At 38.5% G+C, this 13,584-nt stretch overlaps 1 protein-coding gene across 1 annotated transcript; it reads right to left on the bottom strand.

Annotated features, from left to right (window-relative positions):
• Nucleotides 1–3,976: 3,976 nt before the first annotated feature.
• Nucleotides 3,977–10,548, bottom strand: saal1 (serum amyloid A-like 1). Its single transcript, XM_070830900.1, has 13 exons — nucleotides 10,434–10,548; nucleotides 9,328–9,515; nucleotides 8,807–8,908; nucleotides 8,556–8,639; nucleotides 8,355–8,434; nucleotides 8,209–8,268; nucleotides 8,015–8,130; nucleotides 7,367–7,547; nucleotides 6,649–6,731; nucleotides 6,334–6,519; nucleotides 5,431–5,588; nucleotides 5,215–5,307; nucleotides 3,977–4,530 (listed from the first exon to the last, which is right to left on the bottom strand). The coding sequence occupies exons 1-13, from the start codon at nucleotides 10,435–10,437 to the stop codon at nucleotides 4,453–4,455; spliced, it is 1,413 nt and encodes a 470-aa protein (XP_070687001.1). The 5' UTR covers nucleotides 10,438–10,548; the 3' UTR covers nucleotides 3,977–4,452.
• Nucleotides 10,549–13,584: the final 3,036 nt, after the last annotated feature.

Raw genomic sequence — 13,584 nt, forward strand, 5'->3', positions numbered from 1 at the left:
CATGAGAGCTGCGCTATGGCCAGTCTGTCCCAGTTCTGTTCATTTCAATCAGAGGGATTTACTCACAGTGTCTGAGCATGAGGCTGCAAGACACCTCGCTGGCTAATCTCACCCATGGTACAAAGAAGCCACCCCACCTGAGCTTTAGCACCGGGCATTTGGAAGATTAGTAACACTAAAATACTACAAGCATTTAGATTATTATTGCATTTTCAACAGGGGGGGTTACAGTATTTTTGATTCAGCATCTTGTTCTAAGATACTTCAAGTGTCATGCAGGTTTTAAATTTGTGCTGTCTGCTTGAAGTCACATCATAGTGAGTTTAGAAATAGGTCAGGTATAATACAGATTAGAAGCTGAAAACTGAACAAATAAATCAGAATTGAAAAGCTACCAGTTTAAGATCTTTTAAGGGGAACACTTTGTTTGGAGATTAAAAACAGAAAAAAAGGTTTTGTAAATACGGATGATACACAAAGGCTGTTTCAGCTGTTCACATGCAAAACTCTTAGATGAGCCAAAACGAAACTAATAAAACAAGAAATTATTGACTTTAATATATTACTTTAATACATTTTTAATCTTCCCCATTGCAGAGCACAGATTTTTATAAAGTTGGAAATCCTAACCAAAAACAGGGCAAGGGCACAGGGCACAGTGAGTCTCCCACAGTATGACATACATTAATACAAGTGTAGACCACATAAAAAGAAAACATAGATGGCAGAGGAGGTGGAGGGTTATCCTTAATGGGTTCACATCTTTTCATTTTCATTCCAGCTTGTCCAGTAAAATATTAACAGTATGTTCACTTTGCTAAATACAATATAACAGGTGTCCATTTTTCTAAATAAATGTCCATCCGGAGTCGTAGGCTTGCAGTTATATTTTCCATACAGTTCACGGCCTGGAGCCTTTGCGCCCATTGGTCCACGGTAGGTGGGTGGGGTTTGAGCCAGTTTACTGTGATCATTTTGTGGGCTGTTAATAGCATTTTTTTTTTTAACAGATTTTATTTCACATTATTTTAGATTGTATTTCAGATTTTCTTTTCTTTTTACTTGAAAATAATGTACTTGAGTGAGATGTCCAGTCTCCTTTTCCACTCCAGATTGTAACATCACTGTTATTTGAATTTCCAGAGAATTCAAGGTCTTCATCAATAGAATTCCAGTCTTTCACCTGATCCCGAGCCTTGTTTGAACAACTAACTAATCAGAACAGTGAATGGTCTGCTTACGTATACTTCCTGTGGCAGGTCTACATCTCTTTAATTAGCTCCAATTCTTTCATTGCAGAACAAACAGCAGCATATGCCACTTGGTGACAGGCGTCAGCGTACACAAGGACAGGACAGGATAGAGCTGTGCCCTTTAACACCTGCCATATTCAAAATAGAAGCGTTACAACAACAAAAATAAAAAGAGGATAAGAAAGGGTCACTAAGAGCAATTAATCTGGAAAGATAACTGATGGTAAAATAGGTTAAATGATCATCATAAATGACATTAGTTTATAATACCATTGTATTATATTGTTTGTTTTATCTCCGAATACCACATAATTTCTCCAATAAAGGCAGTTAGAAATACAATAAAAAAAACAGGCAGTTATTTTACATGTTCTTTTTCAAAAACATATACATGTCATTATCTATGATGTATAATAGATTTAAAATAAATTTCATGTCTGTCAGCACAGAGTTTTGCTTAAAATGTCTTATTAATTTAAGAAAGCATTCATATACAGTATATGATAATATAAATGTTGTGGGTTGACATCCAGTTATATGATATACATACTGCATACTGTGCACTCTAGTATATAGCATCCTTGCTGTCTATTTTATCAATACAATATCCTAACAGATAAGCTAGTTGAAGGAGCATAACAGAATGCAAACATCAGCGTCACCGCATCACTTTTTGCGAGCAGGAAACGTCAGTGTCTTTGATATCCAGGGATCATGAAGGGGAAAGTTTCATTGTGATTCTGTTGACAAGAGATAGAAAGCCTGGGAACTCAGGAAATGAGCTGAAGGGGGCTTTGATTGCACCCAACAGCATCGTGTGTCTTTATTAACATGCCTTGACCAGGTGGTTGTGAATAGGCCGGGCCTTAGAATCAAAGGAGAGGGAACGTGACGCTACACACATTCTTCATCCCTTCATTATCCCCCCTGCTCACCCAGCAACAGGTACTACACCAGTGTCAGGGACATTTTACACACTCAAGAAGGCTGCATTCAGGTGATCCAGCCTTGCCAAAATTTTCCATGAATGCTTAATTTTTATCATCCTGGACACTTCTGTCCACATCTCGGGGCAGGACACAGGAACACGTCTGAGCCAAACGATGAAAATATTCTGTTTATGTTGCATGATGAGCTGTCTTTCATCATGCCACTCATCCCTTTCACTGGAGTATTCACAGACAATGTCATTTGATTCCCCCTTAGGTAAAAGTAAGAAGAGAAGCTGTTTATTACCAAAAAAATCCCCCGATGAAACGTAGTGAAATGCTCAGAAATCAAAATATTTATCAACATCATGGGTATAATCATGAGGAAAGTAGTGTTACATTTTCTCCAGATTACATAAGAACACATGTGAATTTTCACACAAATTTGAGACAAAAATAGAACTCATTTCACTGTAAGGCGAAATGTCAGGTCATTTAAAAGAGCAGCGAGTTGTGTGGGCAGAGGTAAACAGAAAAAGAAGTAACTGACATTCAGCATCGGACAGGCCTGACATGCCTCAGCGTCACTGATGTGTATGAAGCACCAGCCACACGAGGACCGGCCTGCTGCGTTGTGTGCATGGAGTCACATCGTATTAAACTGCTGTGAAGATCAGAGGATTGACGATGAAGTTTGGCAGGGCAGCAGAAAACATCTGGGCTTCACCCTGATCTCTGTGACATGACACGCCTGGGAGCGAGGCCTGAAGACTGAGCACCCAACCGAGTGAAAGTCAGTGGCCACAAGCAATCTTGAAAGGCCAAGCATGATTACATCTACATCATTCTAGCCATTTACAACACAAACAGGACATGACTCGCAGATCAAGGCACCGGCCACCTATGTGCATCACAAGTCTAGTCAAGGTTCAGATTGTGTCTAGAGATGGGATTAAAAAGACAGCTTTTTTTTCCCATAGGGTGATCACTGTCTCGCATACGCTCTGACCATCTCGGGATTTCCATTAGAAAGAGTGTTCTACATATCAATCCAAGCTTTAATTAAAAAGCTGCTATATTCACAGAGCCTTCGTAAGCTTGCTGGAAATGCGCAGGTTGTCCTGCTCTTCTCCATGAGTGGGCGAAATGGTGCATTTGGAAACCAAATGAGATCATTGTTGCCAGGCTCAAGCCTTTCATCTAATTTTATTGTCGTTACCGAGTGACTGTCACCCTCTGGTAAACACTTGATGTTGTCATCAGCATTAGTATCATTACTCATATGCTTGGAAAGGTGACTCAATACACACTCAATGCAGTTTCATCTCACATAGAAATTCCTATTTTCATCATATAAAAAACAGGAGCAAATAATAATATTATGATGGACATATTTGATGGTTTAAGCATGAACTTGCAAACGATGCTGCCAGAAGAACAGTAATATTGTTATAAACAATGACTATTAAAAAGATTAGAATTATGTAGTATATATTTACAACTGGAAAATAAACCATACTAGAGTAAGATCTTCATTCTACCAGGGTTTTATTAATGTTACATGTAAATGATTTTGGTAAACAGACTAAATTGAATATGCTCTGAAAATGAACGCTGACACTGATGAGTCAGACAAGCTGATGAGGTATGTTCACACATTATATAACATGTACAATATGGGAACTTTCCCATTGTAAATGGAAACACACATTAGTGGAGCCATTCTGGTTCAAGGTTGTGGAAATCCTAGTCTTTTGGTACCAAATATATCAAAATGTGTGTTTTCACTTATGGTGGGTATGATTTCATCCTCAAGAAGTATTTAGAGTCACTGGCAACCAACTTAAATTTTACTTTCCTGAATGCATTTACTTTTCCCACTGCTTTGTACTAATCCTTAAAAGAAATAAAAATAGTGCTTTTGGTCAATGAGGGACATCTCAGCTGATTGCCTAAAGCTCCGTATCAGCCCAAGTTAATAATTCAAATTCGTGGAAGAAAAATCTTTTTAATAAGAAACCGGTAATTATTTAATACAAAAATAACATTTACAGAACACAATTGAATTTTACAGTTAAAATCAAAATATAAAAAAACAAAACAAAAAAGCAGTCTTTCCGACACGTTAATGAGGCGTCCTCTTTAAGCCTTCCCAGTGGAAATCCAAATAGTATGACTAGAGACAGGATCTTTGGAGGGGAAATAGAGTCATCTATAAAAAGCAGCGGTGAGAGTCTGGATGAGTGCTGAACACTGATCTGCTGGGCGCCTCAGACAGGAAACCGTTTCCTCACCATGTCTGCCAATTGGGGATCAGTCTCTGACAGCATGGACTGCAGGTGCTGAAACTGCAAAAGAGGAAGAAGGGTGGGGTGGAAACATCATGTTTATTTTCCACAGGAGTTGGTGGTGTATAGCAGCAGTCCATCACACGTCTTAACCTGACAAAAATAAATCCTGAACACTTTAGTGAAACAAGCAGTTTGCACACATGAGGATTACCTTACTCATGAAGAATAAATAAAAGAAAAAAGGTGTAATGAAAGTGTAATGAACTTGAATCAATAAACCCATTTGTAATCGAGTCCATGAACATTTTGGAAAGACTTGCATGGCATTTTAAAATACCCTTTTTTGTCTAGTATTCCATTTTAGAAATATGTGAAACTCAAAATTTAAAGCTGTAACCAGCCAACTGATATTTATACCTAATAGAGGACTTTGGAGTCATACAATCTACAGTCTACAATCACTTCTTGTTTATTTCAGTGAACTTTGTAAAGCACTGTGAGACAACTCTGTTGTGATATTGGGCTATACAAAATTGAATTGAATTAAATCTGCTGTCAGTTACCTTTTTTTAAACTAATCATTTCAACAGTAACAAGACTAAATGACAGTGTATACGTTGTTATCAGATCTGAAAGCTTTCTTTCTAATTACTCTATTACTGAATATAATACATGTTGATTTTTATTGATATATACATTGTACTATGATTATACTTTTTTTTTCCTAATAAAAGCACTTACTGAAGACTTAAAGTTGGGAACTAAACTGCCTGCAGCTGTGAGAGAAGTCTTTTCTGTGAGGTAACCTTTCTTTACCAGATCTGCCACAGTGTCCTATAAAGAACAAAGAACAGACACATTTCAGTGGCCTTTCAAAGAGAAAAGAAAGCTCTGGTTCAACTTTTCAATAATCATAGAATGGCTCCATTTATAATCCTCGGCAAACAATTCAATTACCTTGGGAATCTGAATGCAGATGTCTGACAGAAACTCAGCTGTGATCTCCGCTAGAGCCTCGAGCTGTTCATCTCGTGTGTCGTCTTTGTTGGTACCATCAACTTTTCCCTCACTGTGGTAGTGAAGCACTCGCAAAACGCTTCCAATAAGGGGAAGACCTAGAGGAAAAAGACAAAGGTATTTGCACAAAACACATCAAATTATTGAGAACTGGGCATATCAAAATTAAAATGAGGAATGATCATCACAGTCTTACATTGTCATTATATTTTTCCAAACATAAACTGAGTTAGGCAGTTAAGTTAGTTAGTTAGCACTTAGTTAATATATTTGACAAACAGCTCTGTGTTCAGAAAATCTTAAGGTCACACTAACTTTTTTTCAAATTAATCAAATGTTTTTCAACCAACAGAAGTTGTTGTGCTTTTGCAGAATATTGACAGATTTATTTATAATCAATTATATTATTATTTTATTTTATTCTGCTTTCCCTGCCTGCTGTGTGGATATTACTGAATGAAATACATGGCTGCTGTTGGAACCTCTGATGTTCAGTCACTTGCAACCCTCTACATAAGTAAATGGTTTCAGAGTTGAACCACTGAGAGCTGGTGTCCTCAGAGAGTACAAGATGTGATAATAAAAATAGAATCAGAAACGAAAATGGTAACATATAGCCATTTTGGAGAATCATTGACTAATCCCAATCCTTAACATGTGGTCATCTTAGATATAATATACCATCAAATTACATCTATTTTAAATACCAGAAATCATAGTGAATGGCAAATAAACATTCAGTGTAGTGCATGCATTAAAAAAGGAAGATCTCAGGGCTGACCACAGCTGGATCGGTCGTAAAAATGTACAACTGAAAATCTATGGAGCTGTCACAAAACTTACTTATGTCACTTTTGCTCTGCCACTGGTCCTGGCATCTATAAAGAGCCAGCAGCACAGCAAAAGCCTGAACTAAAATGCTCTTCTGCTCTTGCAGCACGACTGGAGGATCATTTGGCTGGCAGAGGTCATCACACACAACGTCACAGACAAACTCCCATACTGCTCTGCCAGGTCCATCAGGGGCAGCTAGAAGAAACAATTCAACATCTCATCAGTTGAGAGGCCTTCAGTCTTGTGTAAGATTTTACCAAGTCATCAAGTCTGGTGAATGCCTTTAACTTCTGTAATGATGTGCCAACAGCTGAACGCTCTTACCAAAACTCTGAATGCCCTCATTCACGGTGGTGAGGAGTTGGAGGGCATGAAGGTAAACCTCTAAGCCATTCGGACTCTCTGATCTGTGAAAGCAATTTAATACTGTTGTATTAAATACTGAGGGTTAACACTAAAGGTCGAGTAAATCACCAGCACCATGCATTTAGTTTAAACCCAACAAATAGAGTGCATTGCTTCTATTAAATATACATATACAAACATAAGAAAAGAGTGACTGAGGGTATTTCATTAACACTTAAGTGATTGTTGTAATTTAAGTTTTGACCATAATCTGACCAGCAAATTAGCAACACAAACCCCTATTTCTTCATGTGAAGGTGGAGCAGGGATTTCCAGAAATAAGGCGCACTGAAGCTGGGTTCAAAATGACACTATCAACCACTTAACTCATTGAATCAGTACTTGTGCAGGTGCCTTGAATTCATCAATATCAACTTAGGACAGCAGATGCACACAATTTAAGTGGTTCCAACACGCATCAGTGAAATTTTTTTTTACGTTTACTGTATTAAGGGTTTAATTGGTTTTCATATTCACAAATTAAGAGCAGTTTCTAATCTCTGATCTGTGAAAACTGATTCAACTGGTAAGGTTTTAAACTCAAGATGCTTTCTACGGAAAACTTTTCTGCTCCCTTTGAAAATGAATATGATCGTGCTCTAAAACATTCCCCAGAGTTTGAATTTCAGATTCCCACCTAAGCTGTTTGGCTGCCTCAAGAAAACATGAGGTCACATCCAAACATCTTTCACCATCCTCCTCCTCCTCCTCCTCCTCCTCCTCTTCACTTGGCTGAGCTGTGATCCAACTCTTCATCAGCTCTTCGTCAAGGTCAAACAGTTTGTCGACCAGCTCTCCAACCTTCTCAAGCAGGTCAGCTGTGAAACACAGAGCATATTACTTATAATAAGAAATCAAAAGTACAACACAAATACTTGAAATATTCAAAAAGGTGCCCTGTGGAGTTTTCTTGTAAGCAAACAAAAGTTGTTTCGTATTCACTGTTACTCAACAAATGACACAGTGTGTATCCATGAGGTCTAACAAATATGTGGTAAGCATTCCCCCCATCAAAAATAATTTTCTAAGCTGAATTTTTAAGTATTTCAAATCCAGCATTGTTAACTTCCATGTTTCCTTACTAAGAGTCTTCCTCCTCCCTGTCTTTGTTGGCATATTGCAGAATATTTTGATGTGTTGCTGCCACCTGTTGATCAGTGGAATAATGTGACACGATTGGTAAGGCTTTGAGTTAATGTAAGTCATCTTGGTATGTCAAACAGATGTGTCATTTTTATACACAAGTAACACTTTATCAGCTTATTAAAGGGGAAGGGATGAGTACTGTTGGTAGAGCTGCACATGATGAAACAGAGGCTGGAGCGCACAGATGTCTGCTGTCGGATTCGCTGAAGCCACACGGAACAGACATCTTTCTGGGAGACACAGGTCAGCAGCAATCTGAAAACACCATCAAAAAAGATGAATACTTGTCTCGCAGTCTCTGTCTCACATGTCCACAGAAAATGCAAATGTCACCTGCTGGTTTCCATGAGGGTCGGAGGATCCGTATCTCCTAGAAGAAGTAACAGCACAGCACTGTGGACACACGGGGAGTTGCATTAATTGGAATGAATCACAATAGTCTGCGAAATGACTGATTACAGATGGTGACTTTTACACACCCTAAGTCTTCATTTTGGCTGAGAGTCAGACAAGTGTCAGGAAAACAAGCCATGTTCCCAAGGATTCCCACGCAAATTTCCTAGAGAAGCAAAACAAGACCTGTCATGGAAATTCTCAAAGCCCAAAAATGTATCGCATCAAAAATTAATTACATTAAATAGGACTATATTTTGACACGGAATGAATGGGATTTTACTCACTGTGAGACGTGGACAATGAGATTTGGCTATCACCCCAAGAAGGATATCTGTAGCTTTGAATTCCTGCAGAAAACCAGCCACATCCTGCACACAGTTGGTACGAATAATCATTAGTAAATATGTGAACCTTTACCTTTGAGGAAAACTTAATTCAGTGGACACTATGTTGTTCATAGAAGGTCCAGTAAGGGAGTCACATTGTTCTATAACATGACAGGGAGAAAACAGCAGAACAGGATAAAGAGATCTACCTTATCCATTGCCATATCCCAAACTCTACATAGAGCTTCCTCATCATCGTCAGGGAGCTGCATCTGACCTTCAGAGTCCACTTCTAAATGTTCTGTGACCATCTGCAAGTTATGACCATTAGAACCATTAGGAAATGTTAGCCATGTTGGAAAGTACAGCAGAGAGTGAAGGGGACAAAGGGAAAATGTGTAATACAGTAAAGGTGCTCCCATCAATTTATTATCAACTGGGATTGGACTATTTTTAATTCAACCGACCTGATTTATGGTCTCTAATTAAATAGGTCAAGAAAATGAAAACAGTTGAAATTGTGTTGTCACTGCCTGATTTTCAGCACACCTGTGTTTAAACAGTTTACATTACTGTCACAGGCATTTCCAGCCGAGTTCAGATTACTGTAGTTGCTATTTTTCCACTGAACCCGCAAACTATTACATGACAGCTCACTTTCACTTTCTAGTGTTTAGTGAAATTTTTTTCATGCCTCATATTTTGACTTTAGCAACGACTGCCTGCCTACATGGATGAGACGAGTCAGGGTGCTGAAAAGCCAGTGCTTGCTGTAAACGGTTTCTCCGATGGCGTCCAAATCTTCGTCATCCTTTTCATCTGCTGAGTCTGGGGGTGGTGATGGGTTACGGTCCATCACAGGAGACTGCCCTCCAGTTGGAGATGGTGATCTCTCAGTCTCCACTTCCTCAGGTAATTCTGCAGGGGAAAAATCTGGTTTTGAACAATGAACAAGGCATTTATGTGTACCACAAAAGGCTTTATAGCCTTTTCTAAGATTACTGAAGGGGTTATTTGAATGCATTAGTTTTAAAGGTCCCATATTCTGCTCATTTTCAAGTGAGTGTTTGTATTTCGAGGTCCTACTGGAATACATGGTTTAATATTCAAAAATAACATAATTTTTCTCATGCTACACAGGGCTTTTGCAGCCTTTTTCAACCTCTGTCAGCATGATCCTCCTAGCTGGAGGTCACATTATCAATAGATCCCCTTGTGACCTCATAAAGGGAGCCAAATCTGAATGCCGTGCTTTCACAGACATTTACTACAAGATGGAACATGAGAAAATTCAAGAGGATGGTCGTTTTTCATAGTTTGGCAGTCTTTGGCACGCCGGAGACACATTTATGTTGAGAAGAAATTAAAAAGTAACCTGTATTTCACACACCATTCAGGGACTGTCAGTGCAAAAGCAGCACAGACGTTTTGGTTCCCATTTTATAATAACACACATCAAGACAAAGTCAGATCATTTCCAAAATTCATATTCATATCATCTTAGGCTAATGTGGTTACACACTGTCACATTTGCTTATTTGTGAGATGTCTCAAAGACCTGCTAAGAGAAGTTGATGATATCTGGTAACTTTTTTGATCAGACGTATTGTAGTGTAATCATAGAGTACATAGTATATGTACCGATATATGTGTATAGATCATTTGAAAATCTAGCCTCTACATCATTTTCCTACACATAAATTCACTGGGATCTCCAATCTGGAAGTTGCTCTTAAAGATTATCGATTAATAATTTAGCTAATTTAGCAGAGGTAAATTATTGCTATCTATCTGGCTGTCGTACTCTTAAGCAAAAGTCTTTAAATGTCAACTCACCCATGGCGACCGCTGTCTACAAGCGTAACAAGCTGGTAAACATTAAAAGAAATATCATGCCATGTTTTTAACTTGTCACAGTCCGGACGACATTTCAAACCGCCTCCATTTAGTGCAAGAATTCTGGCTCCGCATGCGCAGTCTCCTTCTTCTACTTCTTCTTCTACTTCCGGTCTACCACCGGAAAATGAATGCCGCCATCTGCAGTGCAAAGGGGCGAACGACAGGCTTTTAGACTGTGAGGAGGATGTAATGTAGCTTGCACTTATTTTTTTCACCACCTCTAATCCAGGCGTGATAGAGTGTAGAGCTGGCTGATTAAAAAAGTTTGAATACACGGTACATTTGCACATGAACTAACTTTATCAATGGGCCCTGTAATGTTCACAGTCCAACAGGAGTGTCCCTGTTTTCAACCACTTTCTGTTAATGACATTTGAGGAATTTTTAGGATGCCGCAGAACCATATATGTTTGTGTTTGTGTTATGAAACAGCAGTGGACAAAAAAGGAAATTAATCTGCAACTATTTTGAGGGTTAATTGAGGGTTAACACTTCTTGTTTATTTCAGTGAACTTTGTAAAGCACTGTGAGACAACTCTGTTGTGATATTGGGCTATACAAAATAAATTGAATTAAATTGAATTAATTAATTACCAAGGCATTTTTTAAGCATGTCTTACATTCACTGGTAACAGCCTTTAAAAAAGTGAACAGTCGCTGTTTTTTTTAATGAAGCGAAAAAACAAACACAAAAGATGTATAGTAGAAGTATATTTAGCCCATATAATACTTGTTATGAACATTAGAAACCCAGCTTGAATGTAATATATATATAACAAAATATGCTATAGATAGATATGCTTCCTTGCTTAGAACATTATTTCAGTCTATTTCAAGGGAAATCAAGGAGGCCTCAAGGAAGTCAAATAGAATTACAAAATCTTCAATAGTCCTGCCTCTAATCAAAACTGTCTTGAGGTCATTTGGCGAGTGCGCTGTCCTCCCTGAATCAACACAGTATATGCTGCCAGGCAGGAAGAACAACAGACCTTCCTCATCGAGCGGCTGTCTCCCAATGGGAGTGGTCCTAAACCCTATTTGCACTTGGAGGAGCTTACATGGAGACGCTATTAGAGGAAATGCAAAATAACATATCGTTTGTTTGTTTTTAAAGATATAACCAGAGATAAAGCAAATAAGCAAATAGCTTTCATAAGGCTGAATGTGACTTAGGTATTTAATTAACTGTTATATCAACTTGGAGAAGGGCAGCATGGTGGTGCTGTGGTTAGCACTGTTGCCTCACAGCAAGAAGGTCCTGGGTTCAAATCCCGGTTTGAACTCGGGGTCTTTCTGTGTGGAGTTTGCATGTTCTCCCCATGCTAGCGTGGGTTCTCTCCGGGTACTCCAGCTTCCTCCCACAATCCCAAAACATGCACATTAGGTTAATTGGTAACTCTAAATTGTCCGTAGGTGTGAGTGTGAATGGTTGTCTGTCTCTGTATGTGGCCCTGCGATTGGCTGGTGACCAGTCCAGGGTGTACAGTAGTCCCTCGCTATAATGCGGTTCACCTTTCGCGGATTTTTTTAGTGCAATTTTGCATGCTTTTTTTTTTTTACAGTGTATGAACGCGCATTGTGTTCTGCGTCCTGATTGGCTAAGGGACTGTAGACCAATGTCAATCTCCTCCGTGCCGTGTCTCTGTACAGTACAGAATGCGTTCGGCTTGCCAAATTTACATAAATGTTCAATCGCTAGCAGTGTGACTTTTAAGTGCTGCCTGTTTGCAAGACAAACAAACAAGAGATAAATGTGAGAAAATGTTAATGCCTGTCTGAGAAAAGTGTATAAACTGTATGGTAAGGGGTTTTACAGCCTTAAAATATATTTAGTAATTGTAAAACATAAAGCTGACTACTTCGCGGATTTCGCCTATTGCGGGTTAACGAGGGACCACTGTACCCCGCCTCTCGCCCAATGTCAGCTGGGATAGGCTCCAGCTCCCCCGCGACCCTGAAAGATAAGCGGTATAGAAAATGAGATGAGATGAGATGAGATCAACTTGGAGTAAATATTGTGACTGAAGTTGCCTCTGCCTTTACACAAGCTTATTGTTATGACTTTGCTTTTTGGTTGCATATGATGCCAAGTTTCGTGCGTACTAATGTGACACTGCAGGTAGAGGATGACCGCTGTCAAGGATGTAGTACAAGTCAGTTCAGTTCAACATCCTGTGTTATATTTGAACTAGATGCAATTTAGATAATGCAACATACTCTCTTATTACATTAAAACAAATATTAACTTTAAGTAGTATGATTTTAAGCTGCGATTGGCTCCAGCTTCCCCCGCAACCCTGACAGATAAGCGGTATTGATAATGGATGGATGGATAGTATCATTTTATATTTCTTACATTTCATTATTGGTCGATAGTCTTGATTTATCAATGTGGCATTTACTTTTGTAAAATAGGATTTTATTTAGATTTTTGAATATAAACTGACCCACATAGACATGTCACATATCAATAAAACAAAAACACACTATTTCAACCCAACAAAGGGACCATGAAATTTCTGACCAGGGACACGTTGTTCTCTATCTGTCTTCTCATCTCTATGCTGTAAACTACCACTATCAAATGAAGGCATAAAATACCAAAAAGCTACATACAAACTACATATTAAACAAACACACAAGACAAAAATGCTCAACCTGTATTTTAATGACCAGTACTGGTTAACATTACAATGTTTAAAATGATTTTAAATGCTAGCTCCCTGAACTAGTTCACTGCTCATCAGTCTAGATGAAAGTGAACGTTTTTATTTATATGTTGAAGATTATTGGGGGGAAAATAGCCAAACAGTTCTGCAGGTTAGTAGCAAACTAATTAATTATGTAATTTAGCTACCAGTAGCCATTAGCAGCTAGCTAACTGCTAGCTAAGACGCTAGCTAATGCTATTTTATAAAATGAATGGTTAGCATCCTGTCCGTTTTTTTGTCCACTGCTGTTTCATAACACAAGCACAAACATATATGGTTCTGTGGCATTCTTAAAATCATATATTTTGAAATCTGAAAGGTTACCTTTAATGTATTTCAGAGTGACTTTATTGGTCAGTCTACAGAAAGGATAACAA

Source organism: Pempheris klunzingeri, chromosome 5 (genome assembly GCF_042242105.1).
Source record: "Pempheris klunzingeri isolate RE-2024b chromosome 5, fPemKlu1.hap1, whole genome shotgun sequence".
Classification (NCBI taxonomy): Eukaryota; Metazoa; Chordata; class Actinopteri; order Acropomatiformes; family Pempheridae; genus Pempheris; species Pempheris klunzingeri.